The 13,418-nt window shown below is 41.5% G+C and overlaps 1 protein-coding gene across 3 annotated transcripts in view; it reads right to left on the reverse strand.

The window, feature by feature from the left end:
• Window positions 1-13,418, reverse strand: part of NRXN3 (neurexin 3) — a gene marked incomplete at its 5' end in the record, with an annotated part of 932,122 nt that overhangs the window by 531,994 nt on the left and 386,710 nt on the right. For all 3 annotated transcript variants that reach the window (XM_084263764.1, XM_084263765.1, XM_084263766.1), the window contains 3 exons: window positions 6,828-7,001; window positions 7,527-7,717; window positions 9,533-9,914. In XM_084263764.1, the coding sequence (XP_084119890.1) occupies window positions 6,828-7,001; window positions 7,527-7,717; window positions 9,533-9,914 (747 nt within the window). The remainder of the gene's footprint in view (window positions 1-6,827; window positions 7,002-7,526; window positions 7,718-9,532; window positions 9,915-13,418) is intronic.

Raw genomic sequence — 13,418 nt, forward strand, 5'->3', positions numbered from 1 at the left:
CAGTCTCTTTAATGGCTTTCACTGGAGTAGCTTTAGTATTTTAACACCATCCACATAGTTCTCAACCTTTTGGCAACCTTGAACATCATTGATTGATCCCTTTTTACTTAGCACATAATAATAATAAAACACATCAGTAGGAATTTCATGTCAGAGCTCTTTGACAATGTTGACCCTATCTGACTGGTAAGAAGTCAGACTATCCACCAAAAGGTTCTAAAAATTATCTACAAGACATACAAAAATTAGCAGGTACACAAGGGTCAGGCACAACGACTCCCATGTTTGATCAATTATGGCTTGTACAATGCCATGTAACTACTAAGGGAATTTGTAGTTGTTAGGTTTTATTTTTTAAAACACTGAAATTCCAGCAAGTTATTTGTGTTGGGTGGTTTTTTTTCCCAAAGTCTAAGTTGAAAAAAACCCAAACAACTCTAACTTTTAGCTCCTGTTCTCACCCCTTAATCTCCGTGGCAAAGAATGCAAGTCAGCTTTTTGTTTGTAAAGCTCTAAAGCCTTTCCCTGTCTCTATACACAGCAGTTACTGCCTAAAAATCATTAGGCATTTCAGGAAATCAACCTGTGGATATTCAGAGATTGATACAGTCAAACCCCCCAGGTCAACAAAAACACATCCATTGTTTGTTATGTCCTTCATTAACCCAGTTATCCCCTTCAGAGGGGCTGGGGTTTGTCATTCTGTTCCTGTCTCAGAGGTGTGACTGCATCCAAGAAAATGCACCAAATTTTACATAAAAGCATCTTTCAATTCAAACCAGTAATGGGGAAGAAGAACCTTCTCTACCTTGCAGGTCAGCTTTGGTCAACTCAACTTTGTTAGCAAAAAAATAAAAGAACAAAACAAAAAACAAACAAACAAAAAAGGCAAAAAAAAAAAATAACAGGTTAGTATAGAGGCAGATAAACCAGGGTCACATCACTTTAAATAAATAAAAGCAATTAGTATAAGCATCACAACCCACATGCATAATCAATACATGCCAGGATGACAGTTTAAGCAACAAGGACACAGAGGGACACGGGTACCTTAACACAACCAAGCAACAGATAACAAAACCACATGGAACAGGGAAAATGCATTTCATTCACACAGGCACAAGGTCACAGACAGTAGAAAGATAAGGGAAGAATAACACGTTCTTAACACCCATCTCTCAGCATTTACCAATAATTTAAGAGAGATTTTTTGTCTCATTTGAGAAATACTTAGAATCCATTTAAGTAAAAAATCTATTTGACTTTCAGCACTTTAGTCAAGAATATTATTTTTTTTCTGTTTCTCCATCTAGGCTCTGGATCTGAACTGAAATCATCTGTCTCTTGGAAAAGCACAGATCGCCCTGGCTTTCTGTCCAAAGTGGATTTATTGCTAGAAAACCACAGGGGACTGATAACTCTGGAAGATGACAACCTCTGTTTATCTAAAGAACTGAACTTGACACTGGATGTGAAGGGATAGCATAACCTTGTCCCCTCACAAGATGTTGCCTTCTCATGGATTTCAACACATCCTTAAGAAAACTTGCATCAAGAGGCAGAGAGACACAGCTCAGGCTTTACGCCCATATAATCTTTGTCAATCTCATCAGAGCAGTGAACAGAAGTGACAGTAGTACAAGCTGACCCTTTCACTTAGGTGGGAATGATCTTGTCATCTGTGGCCAAATCATAGTCCACATGGCAAAAGAGAATCATAAATCTACCAGTCTGACTGACTGAAGATCCAAGCCCACTTTCTGAAAACTGCAGGGCATAAAAAAGCAAATTAAACCAACAGAATCCCCACTGATGCCCTTTCATTTAGGCACAGAATTCTTGTTTTTAAATGGAGTCCAGTTCTTAAGGAAGCCACATAGATTTTTGATGGGTTACACCTTGATTCTAAGTTTTCTCTTTCAGCATGGGAAAAGCAGAGGACAAAGATGGGACTCCAGGCAGCAACTCCTGAATCCCTTGCTGTTGAAGGTTACGTGTTTTTGTTATACAGCACAATGGGAACAACAAAACACCAAATCACTGACGTCATTGCTTGAAAGATGGGTATTTAAGAGCTGCATACTCACCTTTATAACCTTCTGTTCTTAAAAAGTTCTGATATCACAACTGATACTGAAGAGAGATTGGTAGCTATGTCTTTTTCCCATTGTCTCCTTTTACATTTACAACCCAATGAATTAGAGCCAGCATGTGCTGATGCCATTTCCTGTGGTTCCTCTGAATTTTAACATTTTGAATCTTTGCTATGGTTGAACAGCTCATGAATGACTCAAGATGGCAATTACCTTCCCTTTTGAGCTAGTCAGATTTTCCTTCCTACTTCTAGAATTGCTCTACTACAAAAGAGCCATAAAATCCCCAGAGTTCTCTAAACAAAATGCAAAAGAAAGGGAGGAGGAGTGGGAAGAGGAGGATGATGCATTTCTCTATGCACCTTCTTTGTCACATATTCTAATCAAGTACTGTGCAACAAACACTTTTCCTACTCCTCATCTTTTTAGTTGAGCTGGAGCAAAGCTTGTATTCGTTCCTTAACTCCAATAGTACTATGACAACAGAATACAAAAAAAAGAGCATAAAGAAGAGCTGTCAAACTATCATGGAGTAAATTAATGCTCCTCTCCTCAACAGACAACCTTTGATTGCACAGCGAAAGTGAAGTATCATCAGATCTGAAGTTTCACTACTGGGTAGATGAAGAGTGAAACCCTTTCAGACATTATCCTGCTGTGAGATATTAAGCATGAGATTAGATTTACTTTTTTTTCTACATACTGCTTAGTATGCAAAATGCATTTCTGATTATCCAGTCTGTATGTGTCATTCATGCTTTTCACACACCAGTGAGCTCCAAAGGTTAACCATACTATTTCACGGAAAGTAGCACAAGATTATGATTTTACTCCAGGATTTGGAAGAAGATTAAATTAGGACAAGAGAAGTCCCAAAACATCTGGAACAGTGTCAGTTTAATAAGAATCACTCTCCTTTGTGAGAAGCTGTTATCAGCAGAACAGGTGAGGAAAGGTGAAGAGGAGAGTAAGAAGACACCTAGATTACATAGAAAACAGCCTTGTAGAAGAAATACAATTTTCTTTAGCCCTTGCTGGTAGGATTGGTTGAACATAAGTATTTAGAATGTGCAGCTGAATTTTAGACAGCTCTAGTGCCCACAATAAACCCCAGAATTATATCCAAATCAAGGAAAGGAAAACAGAGCATATGGCAAATTTAGAAAGAGGTGAAAAACTCCCCAAATGCAGGAAGCATTTAGGGCAGTGCCTTTAATCTCCACTTCTTCCAGGACCAGTGAGGAAAAAGCAGTGAGTCACTCAGACTTCACTTCTGTGGATGGAATCAACTAATCCATTCATCTAGTAGAAAGACCAAGAATGGAGTGCTCAGCAAAAAGAGCTCAGATTTTAGAACTGGGTCAGTGTAGCAACTATCATCTTGTCCAGCACACCGATGACTGAATGGGAGCCTTCAAAAGCTGGAACCTTAAGTTTCCACAGCACACAAGGAAGCTGTATAATGCCAGAGAAAGCTGACACTTCAGCTAGCAGGACAGAGGTTACTTAGCTGCACTATCCTAAAGAAATCCCTTCATAGGTAATTTAAAGAAATCATAAGAATAAATCTGATAGGTGATCAGAGATAAAGTAATTCTTGCCTTAGTTGCTGAACTGCCTTTTTGGGTTTTAGCACTACTATACACTATTAAGCACCAGCCATTTTCAGTCTCCAGGATGTCTGCATTTCAGCTACTGACTCCTACATATCACAGAAGGGACTTCAAGAGATCATCAGGTCCAGCTCCCATATGGCCTAAGAATGCTTTGGTATTCTCCAGGTCCTAAAGAAAAAGCTCTTACATAAACATCACTTATATTGAACATGCTTTCTGCTCAAATTGGAGCACTGTTTTACCTCTGACTGAAACACAGCTAACTGTATACTGTGGTAGGTTTGTGCTTGGGTGCACAGGAAGGGTGAATTACGCCCGGGCACATAAGAGGGACAGTGTGGCCAAGGAAGTTCAATGCCTTTCTAAAACCAGACAGAAGGAAGTTGCTGCACAACCACTACAGAAAAGAATATCGCTTTCCTATGAAAACTTATGAATCTTAATTGGCCACATGGAATACAGGACTGAAATACATGAATAGAGATAAGAAACGTGAACAGGATGCAATGATGTCACCTATTTGTAGTGGTACTGGTCTGTCTTAGGTGGGACAGTGCTGTCTGCTGACCTACATCTCATCTTCTACTATTCTCCAGGCTTCCTTCTCACATCCTTTCACTCTGTCCTCAGATCAAGCTGACAGTTTCAAAGAAAACAGCTGCCACCTTGTAAATCAACTCTGCTTCTGAAAACAAAGCCCACCACAAGAGGCAAGCATTAGCAGAAACCTCTCTCACACAACATTGGGAAGGCAAGATTCCTGTGTGGGGATAGGATGGCATTTCTAAACACATGCATGTTCTCATCAGGTATGTGGCCTGACTGTCCTGCAAATCAGCACACAGCACAACTACTCACCCAAAAAGCCTGCAGTTGTCTGTTACTAACAGATTCAGACACCACAAGACAGTGAGAACTGCTTGGGACTACAGCCCTTGAAAACATTGTTAAGGCAAGACTTCCTATGGAAACGAAACGGGCACAGAACATGCTCAGAGGTTTTCTTAAAGAAAGGGGAGATAGGTGTGACTCTCAGTGGCAACTCTAAGAACAGGCACCAGCAGGCATCAGTCAAGATGTGAGATGAAGCCTTGTGGATTGCTGTGATTCAAAAATACTCAAATAAAAAAAAACCTCTCTGGTGACTTAATTCCAATCTTTTTACTAGTCCTAAATACGTTGGCAAAGAGAATTGCCTCCTCTTCAGCAGTTTCTTGCTACTGAACAGGCACCATCCAAGAAGATCCCATGTGTGCTTTCAAGATCAAGTTCTTCCAAAGGAAATGAGGGCCATCATTGACCTTAACACCCAGTTTTTTAGGTCTGTTTCCAATTTTGAATCTTTTCTGAAGGGCTTTAGAACAGAGGGGGAACTCACATTCCTGATGTTTCTAAGAGTGAACCAGGCAGAAGCTGTGCTAGTACCAGACTAACACACAAAGTAAGTGCCCCATGAGGTGTTTAGGGAGCGGCACTGACATGATTCAACCTCAGCAACAGAATGCTAAATCAAAGAACCACACTGGTTACAGAAGAAGGAACCACAGCTCTACTAAAGGGAACGCATCATGACTCTGTTCCTGAGCAACAGGCTAATCTAATGAGAGGCCTCCTGAAGGAGCAGAGCTAGTAGAGCTAACATGCTGCCTATATAGCCAACAGATTAGGCTAACTTTAAATGGAATTACCAGAAATCATTAATATTGAAGAGGAGCTGTCAGTGCATTGAGGGTAATCACATCTTCAAAACAACACAAGTGCATTTTTCCCCCTTGAACCCTGTAAACAACACCACACAAAAGGTGTCCTTAATTTGGCATTTTGGCTCTGCCACAAATGGGCAAAGCCCCAGGTTCTGCTACACTGTGGTCATTTCCACAAGGAACCTGGCTAACAGGCACAATCAAATACAGCAGAAAGACAGAAGAACAGCCTACAGCTGTGCAGCACTTACCAGTGCTGTGAAACTGGGAGTTGAAATGGAGTTAGTGCCTGTGACATGACATAAAATGTTCACAAGCCAGAATATTATTGTGAGTGTGGAAGGAGGGCTGAGGCACAGGACCTCCCAGCCAACAAGAACACTGGAAGACAAGGAAGGGAGCAGATGTAACTAGACTGCCAATTTTGTGTTTCATGAGTACTCGATGAAAGCAATTTCAGTGCTAAGAAGGGACAAGCAGCAAAAGTTTTAACATGATGTAACCTGTTCTCTTGAAATGGCAGGGAAAAACAATCAAGGGCTAATTTGACTTTGTGAAGTCCTACCTTGAAGGATGAGTTTGGGACATACAGTGTTCTCAGCAAACATAAAACTACCCTCCTCTCTAGTGACTGACAGCCAACACAGTAGACTGGTATTCAGTGGAGCTGGGCATAATGGTGATTTATCATTTAACCCAGTCAGCAGAACTTTGAGTTTTTGATAGTGAGAATCCCAAGTGCTTTGGGGATTGGTGCCATATGCATGTTACTGAGCCAGTGCTGCCAATGTCATATTATTTATGACACTTCAGAAGGAACAGTAAATTACTTAAAGAAGATTCAAGAAGTCACTACTATCTACATGCTTGAAAAAGTCACTTATCACATTTGTTTCTAAGCTGGCTGGAAAAGAGAAACTGCAGCAGAGACAATGCCCCCAGTGCTTTAACTGGAGACCCACCTGCTCAAACATGAATTTCACTCTTCAGTTCCTTCCACCTTCCATTTCCCCTGCCTCTACTTGGGCTTCAAAATTCTTCTGCATATTTCAAAGTAGGATGCTCTGAAGCACAAGTGAACTTAAGGCTCAGAACCTCTTTCAAAGTATTTTAAGGGTACTGTAATGTTAAATCAACCACCCTGAGAAAATAAACAGTAGTCCATCCCAGTAGCAACCTTTCCACTGCTGGAGGTAGTGGAAGTTTCCTATGTGAATGGAGCTGCTAAGCTGCTCACAGAAGCTACCTACACTTACGCTTCATCTGAGACCATCTGGAAGACATAAGTAGAGAAGGATGGCACGATGAAAGCAAACTGATGAAATGGAAGGTAAGGTGGACAAGTGGATGCATAGGGGACAGCAATAAATTAAGGAGGGAGTTACTTGAGGGAACTTCTTGGGAGTCAGTTTTACCTTCGCATCCGCGCTCGATCTGCCCGCTGCGGTGCAGGGCGTCGTTGATGAGATCGGGCAGACGCCCATTCAGGTCCACAGATGCCAGACAGCCCTGAAATCCATCCCGTGAGGCCACCAGCTTCGGGAGGTTGCTATACATGCCTTGAGCTAGGCCAGCAATGTAGAGATCACCTAGAGGAAAAAGGGATGAACATACAAGGAGGAGGAAATTACACACCTCCTCAAGTGGCTTCTCCCTCCCCGACATGAATGTAGCAAGCTGCACAGCTGCTCAGAAAAGAAGTTAAAAGCAGAGCAAGATCTTGTGCAAGAAATTCAGTTCTGCCTCCTCCACAAAAAGCCCCCCCCCCAAAAAAAATCCCCAAAACCACCCCAAAAACTCAAAAAAGAAACCCCAAAAGAAAAAAACCAAAACAACCAACCCTACAAAACCAAAAAACCCACCCGCTCCCCTCCAAAAAAACCCCAGCTGTCATTTCATCCCAACTAGGAAAACATGTAGGATGACAATTGCTGAAAATATGACAAACTATTGTGCTATAGGAAGTTGCCAAACAGAAAAATTAAATTTAAAGCCAAAATTAGCAAATTCCAGATGTACTGCTCTGTATGACATGGTTCCTGGAAGGTGCCTCTTGTTTACTGGGTGAAACCGTGCAAGAATAAAGGGGGAACTGTCAGTTTTGTAGAATTTACCTTTAAGATCCAGATTTTTGGCACCATTGATAACCTGAGTGACCACCTTAGTGTCCACCTTCAAGCTGTGCGTGTTACTGTTATCTCTGGTGATGACAACATTGTGCCATTGGTTGTCATTAAGAGGACGATCACTGTTGCCTTTGATAACATTAGGTCCATTTCCAAGGTCAAACACATAGTGTATGTACCTGTAAGTACAGCAAGAGATAGTTAAAACTGCATGAGAACTCCAGTGTTACTAACCCTTACTCTAGCCAGAACTGAGAATTTAATTTGCAGAAGTCATGAAGGGAAATATCTCTGGGTTAGAAAGTTCTAGTAAGCCAAAATATTAGCCACTAATCTGAAAAGACATAGTAGCTTCCTTTCCACCAAGGAAGCATAAGGATTAGTACTTTCATAGGACACTTGGAGTAATTAGACTCTAACCATAAAACATTCCTCTTTTTCACACAGTTCACAGAATCACAAGGTTGGAAAAGACCTTTGAAGATCATCAAGTCCAACCATTCCCATCCTAAGCTAAACCAGATCCCTAAGTACCTCATCTACCCTTTTTTTGCAGCTTCATGCCATTTCCCCTTGTCCCATCTCCTGTCCCCTGGCTGAAGAGACCATCGCCCACCTCTCTACAACCTCCCTTCAGGCAGTTGTAGGTGGTGAGAAAGTCTCCCCTCAGCCTCCTCTTCTCCAGGCTGAACACCCCCAGCTCCCTCAGCCGCTCCTCATAGGATTTGTCCTCCAGCCCCTTCCCCAGCCTGGTTGCCCTTCTCTGCACTTGCTTGAGGACCTCAATGTCCTTCTCATGGTGCCCAGAACTGGACAGTTCTCACAGGTTCACAAAAATCCAGTCTGCACATACAATTATTATGTTAAAATGGTGTTATCAATAAATGTACTGAAGAACAACACTAGATGTGTTCATTTGGGGCCTATATTCCCCATGATTCATTCTGAGTTTTGAATAACTCCCTTGAGAAGTTAATCAGGGAAACTCACTCAAAATATTGTCCTAAAATTCACATGAGATCTCAGACTTATTCAAACAGCTGGAAAACAATTAGCAAAATTTTAGGCAAAAAATACCTAACAAAGAGTGAAATCATGGGAGCATTACCCTGAGCTATTTATATAGTTCAAACACAGAAATCCACCTGAGGCCAGAAAAATATTCTACTTAGAAAAGAAAAAAAAAAAGACAACTAAATTCTACTCTCAACAGAGCACCAGTAGCCTGGAACTCTTGCTTTTTATTAACTACTTGGTGTCCCACTTACAGAAATACGTGCAAAGTTTCAAATGAAACATAGTGAACGACAGTTATAGTGAAATAAACAGGACTAGTAAACTGCACTTGTGGAAAACATGCCCACTGTGATGAAAAGAGATCAAAATTTGTTCAGCTGACAAAAATATTTATTTAAATAAGCTATTTATATAATATTTATATAATATATAAATATATATTTATAATTATATAAATATAATATAAATTATATAATTTATAATTACATAAATATATATTTATATAGTATTTATTTAAATAAGCTACTGGCTCAAAAGCGAGCTGAGTTCCCTTCTCCTCAAGTAGCACCAACAAATTCAGCAGCCCATATGCTCCTTTTCCCCTTCAGTAGAGAGGGCAGAAAACACACGTCTGCTACAGAAAGAAAAATAAAAGGGGCAAGAGATACTCTGAGCCTCAGCACCTTTCTTCCTCCTCTGCTGTTCTGCAAGGTTAGCAGGGCAAAATGCTAGCCTAACTACAGCCAAAGGACTCCAAACATTCATGTTCCACACTGTAGAAGCATCTTGCCCTCAGTGACAGGAGGAAGCCAGGGATAAAGTCATGAGTCTTAAGCTTCAGTGTTTATGTCTAAGTGCTGTCATACACCTCAGAAACGGAGAAGACACAAGAATTAGGTGAATTTCTCTTTATGCAAACAATTTCAGCTTACCTATAAGGAAGTTTATAAACAAGCTGGTAGAGTGAGGTCACTTACCCCTTGACTAGTTCAACTGCGATGAAGTCATTGCCGTCCCCGCTGTTAAAGAGAATGAACCCATCAGCTGAGGTGGTCTTGAACTGAAAGAAGAGATGCATGGATGTGTAAGCCTGCAAGGTGGCCAAGCTCAGGTAGCTGCTCTTGGTCTTGAATGTCACAGGGTCAGCTATAATGTTGCGGAGCCCAAAGCGCGCCTTCAGCTCGCAATAGTCAATGTCCCCGTTCTTGCAGAGGTCGATGTAGAGCATCCCGTTGAACATCAGGCTCTGGAGATGGCCAATGAAGCTGGAGGGGATGACTGAGATGTACCGTTTCTCTGTCATGATCCCTGTCTCAATGTTGTGGAACTCCAAGCGGGTGTGATCACCAACCATTGTGCCTGAAGGACACAAGCAAGGAGAAATATGCAGAAAGCCCAAAGTTTAGTAGCAGGTAATAAAATCCTTCACCCTCCAGTTTCCAGACCAAACATACTCTCTAATCTTAGCTGATGACAGTTCAGCAGCTTGCATAAGAAAGAACACACAGACTCTTGGTGGAGAGGTTTGGGTCTAGCAGTGTCCAAAAACCAGCAGAAGAGAGAAGACAGAATAAAAAGGCCATGGGCAGCAAGCTCTGTATGTCTTCCTACACTTCATACCCATTTGCAAAGACGACTAGGCCTCTTCCTTAACAGCCACAGTGATCTATTTGGTCATACAAGCCAGTATCCTTTCTACACAGGCATTGTGCCATTAAGTATACAGAAGGAATAACATAAAATTTATTGATCAACATTTAATTGCTTTCTCATCATTAAATATACAGCCATTATTCAAACTCTGCTAGAAATACGCTGTTATGTTTTATCTCATGGGATTTTCTGCAAGGTTGCATTGAGTTTACATGGCAAGGTGCTGGCTGCGGGGTGGCTGCTGGGCTGCCCTGTGCCAGATACAGCTGCTTCCAGCTAGCTCCAACAGCATCTTTGCAGAGCACGACTGAGCTCTGCAGCCAAGGTGGCAGCAACAAATTAAGTCACTTTTTCCCAAGTCAACTCTGTTTTGTCTATGACAATAGTTGGTAAGCAATTCTTCTCTTTATTTTCAACTATGAGCCTTCTCATCATACTACCTCCCCATCCTATTACAGAGCAGAGATTCTCCTGCAGCCTGTGGAGAAGACTGTGGTAAGGCAGTCTGTCCTCCTGCAGCCTATGGAGGACTTCATACCAGTGGAGGCACCTGAAGTCGTGACCCTGTGGGAAGCCTGCTCTGAACCAAGCTCCTGTCAGGACCTGTGGCCCCATGGAGAGAAAAGTCCATGCCAGAGCAGGTTTGCTGGCAGGACTTGTAACCCCATGGGGGACCCACGCTAGAGCAGTCTGGTCCTGAATGTCTGCACCCTGTGGAAGGGACCCACCCTGGAGCAAACCTAAGAACTGCAGCCTGTGGGAAGGACTTGCATTAGAACAGTTCGTGGAGGACTGTCTCCCATGGGGAAGGACCCCACTCTGGAGCAGAGGAAGAGCATGAGGAGTGTCTGTCTGCCCCCACCCCCCCAAAGAGGAAGAACTGACCAAGACAATGTGTGATGAACTGATCACAACCCCCATTCCCTATCCACCTGTGCTGCTGGGTGGGAGGAGGCAGAGAATTCAGGAGTGAAGACAAGCCCTAGAAGAAGGGTGGAGGGAAGGTGTTTTTAAGATATGATTTTATTTCTCGTTATCTTATGCTGATTTCATTGGTAATAAATTATTCTTTCCCAAGTCAAGCTTGTTTTGCTCATGACAATACCTGCCGAGTGATCTCTCCCTGCACTTATCTCAACCCAGGAGCATTTCCTTAGATTTTCTCTCCCATGTCCAGCTCAGAAGGGCAGCAATAGAGTGGCTTTGGTGCACGCCTGGCCTTCATCCAGGATCAGTCCACCTCTGATCCACAATCCAAAATGAGGACTCCCCACAATGACAGGAACAATTAGAGATCAACTGTGAAAGATCTGAGTTTGAGTGACTAATCCAGCTTTCCATTGCACTACAAGGAAGGGAGGTCAATTCCTCCAGGCTGTATTTACATATTTACATGCCTTTTTATTGTTTTTTACCCATGCTGTCATTCACTACAGAATTGTCCAAGTGGATCTTCAAAAACCAGCACATCCTTTAACACAGAGGCCTATGGAAACCCATTTGCTGTATCGTCCTTAACGTAAGCAGGGAAGCAAAGCTTCTGTGGGAAAAGGACAGCAGCAAATATGAAATTAGGCATCAAAACACATGCAAACCCAGACCTATCTGCTTTCAACTCTTCCCTACTTTAGCGTGTTTCTGTACTTAACTTGTAACATGCTGCTAATATAATTACCACACAGGTGAAGTCCCTCATTTTAGGTGGTTTTCCAAAGCCAACAGCCACGCTGCCCTCTGCCACCAAGGATGTTTTAACATGCTGATGAAATTCAATCAGGTTTAAAAGAACAGAAGGGTCAAAAATATTTAAATTCATGTTACCATTGTGAAAAAAACACTTGGATAAAGACCTGAATCAATGTTTCCAACATGCTATAGACAGAGAAAAATCAGCAATAATATCCAGCTTGGTTGGATCCGCTGGTCTGTTAGCATACATACACAGCTCTTGGCTAGTCCTTGCAAGGGACAAACTCTTCCTTTAATTCCCCCAGGTATTATGAACTGGGACTTACAAGCTTTCTCATACTCTACTATCTCCAGAAATCTCAAGTATTTCTCACCTAAACAGTTCCCAGGCATTGTATCAATAGCTCTTTCAAGACTTTCCCTACTACTCACAACACACTATTTTCTCTGTTGGGGTTAGAATGAAAACTGAACACATTTTTAAGACACTAAGGTGATGCATGCTGGTTTCTGGTGTATAATAGGGCAGATTAAAGCAACTGATGGTTTCTTTCTTGCTTAGGTCCTTTTGAAACATGGGAATATCCCTAACTCACCTCTCATGATCACATACCAAGTGTGTCTTTTCAGTTTATACTTTGTCCAAATGCAATCAAGTCTTTGCAAAGACAGTAAAGACTCACAGCTACTATTAGAAAAAAACGTTTTCAAGTAGCTATCCCAAATACAGAGAGGAAACATTATGCAAAATTAATTACCCTTTTCACTTATTCCCAATTTTAGCAGTAGATCTAAATGTTAAGACAATTATACAAAGACCACTGACATGGTAAGCTTCAACTCTGACACAGCTGAACAAGCTTACAAGCAGCTGGAAAGAGGCACCTATTTCTGACTACCTCAACTGTCAGCACTGATGCAAACATTCTAAAGTTCTGAAACATTTCTTCAACAGAAACAATAATATTTATGTTTGGAAAATGCCAGTTCACAGGAACTGAAACTGCATATGGGAAAGTTTCTTTAGACAAACCATCTCATTGTCACTACCATGACTGTCACAAGCTGCTTTAGTTCAGTGGTAGCAAATGAAAATTTCTAAGTTTTCCAATCCAGAAGAATAGTATTTTCTTAAAAAAAAAAGAAAATTCCTGTTTTGGTAGAAAAACAAACTGTAGAGATGTCAAGGACCAAGAGCAAGAAAACTCTTCTCCTTAGTTCTTCTACTCGTAAGATAAATGCAAAGAAGCTGTTGCAGGACTAGGAAAAACAAAAAAAGATATGAAATCTGGAGTACACTGAGACAGGGAACCCAAATACAGGGGCATTAAAAAAGGAGTGAGGTTGGAAGAAGACCAGAATCATGACAAAGATGCATTTCCTTAAGAAATCCTGGAGTGAAATAGAGTATTTTCTGATCTTACTAGCTGTCAGCCTCCAAGCAGAGTTCTCTTCTAATTCCTCCACTGTGCTCTGTAGAGAGTACTGGAACTACTACAGCAATCAGCAGCTCTTGAATTC

Source organism: Gallinula chloropus (assembly GCF_964237585.1).
Source record: "Gallinula chloropus genome assembly, chromosome: 4".
Lineage (NCBI taxonomy): Eukaryota > Metazoa > Chordata > Aves > Gruiformes > Rallidae > Gallinula > Gallinula chloropus.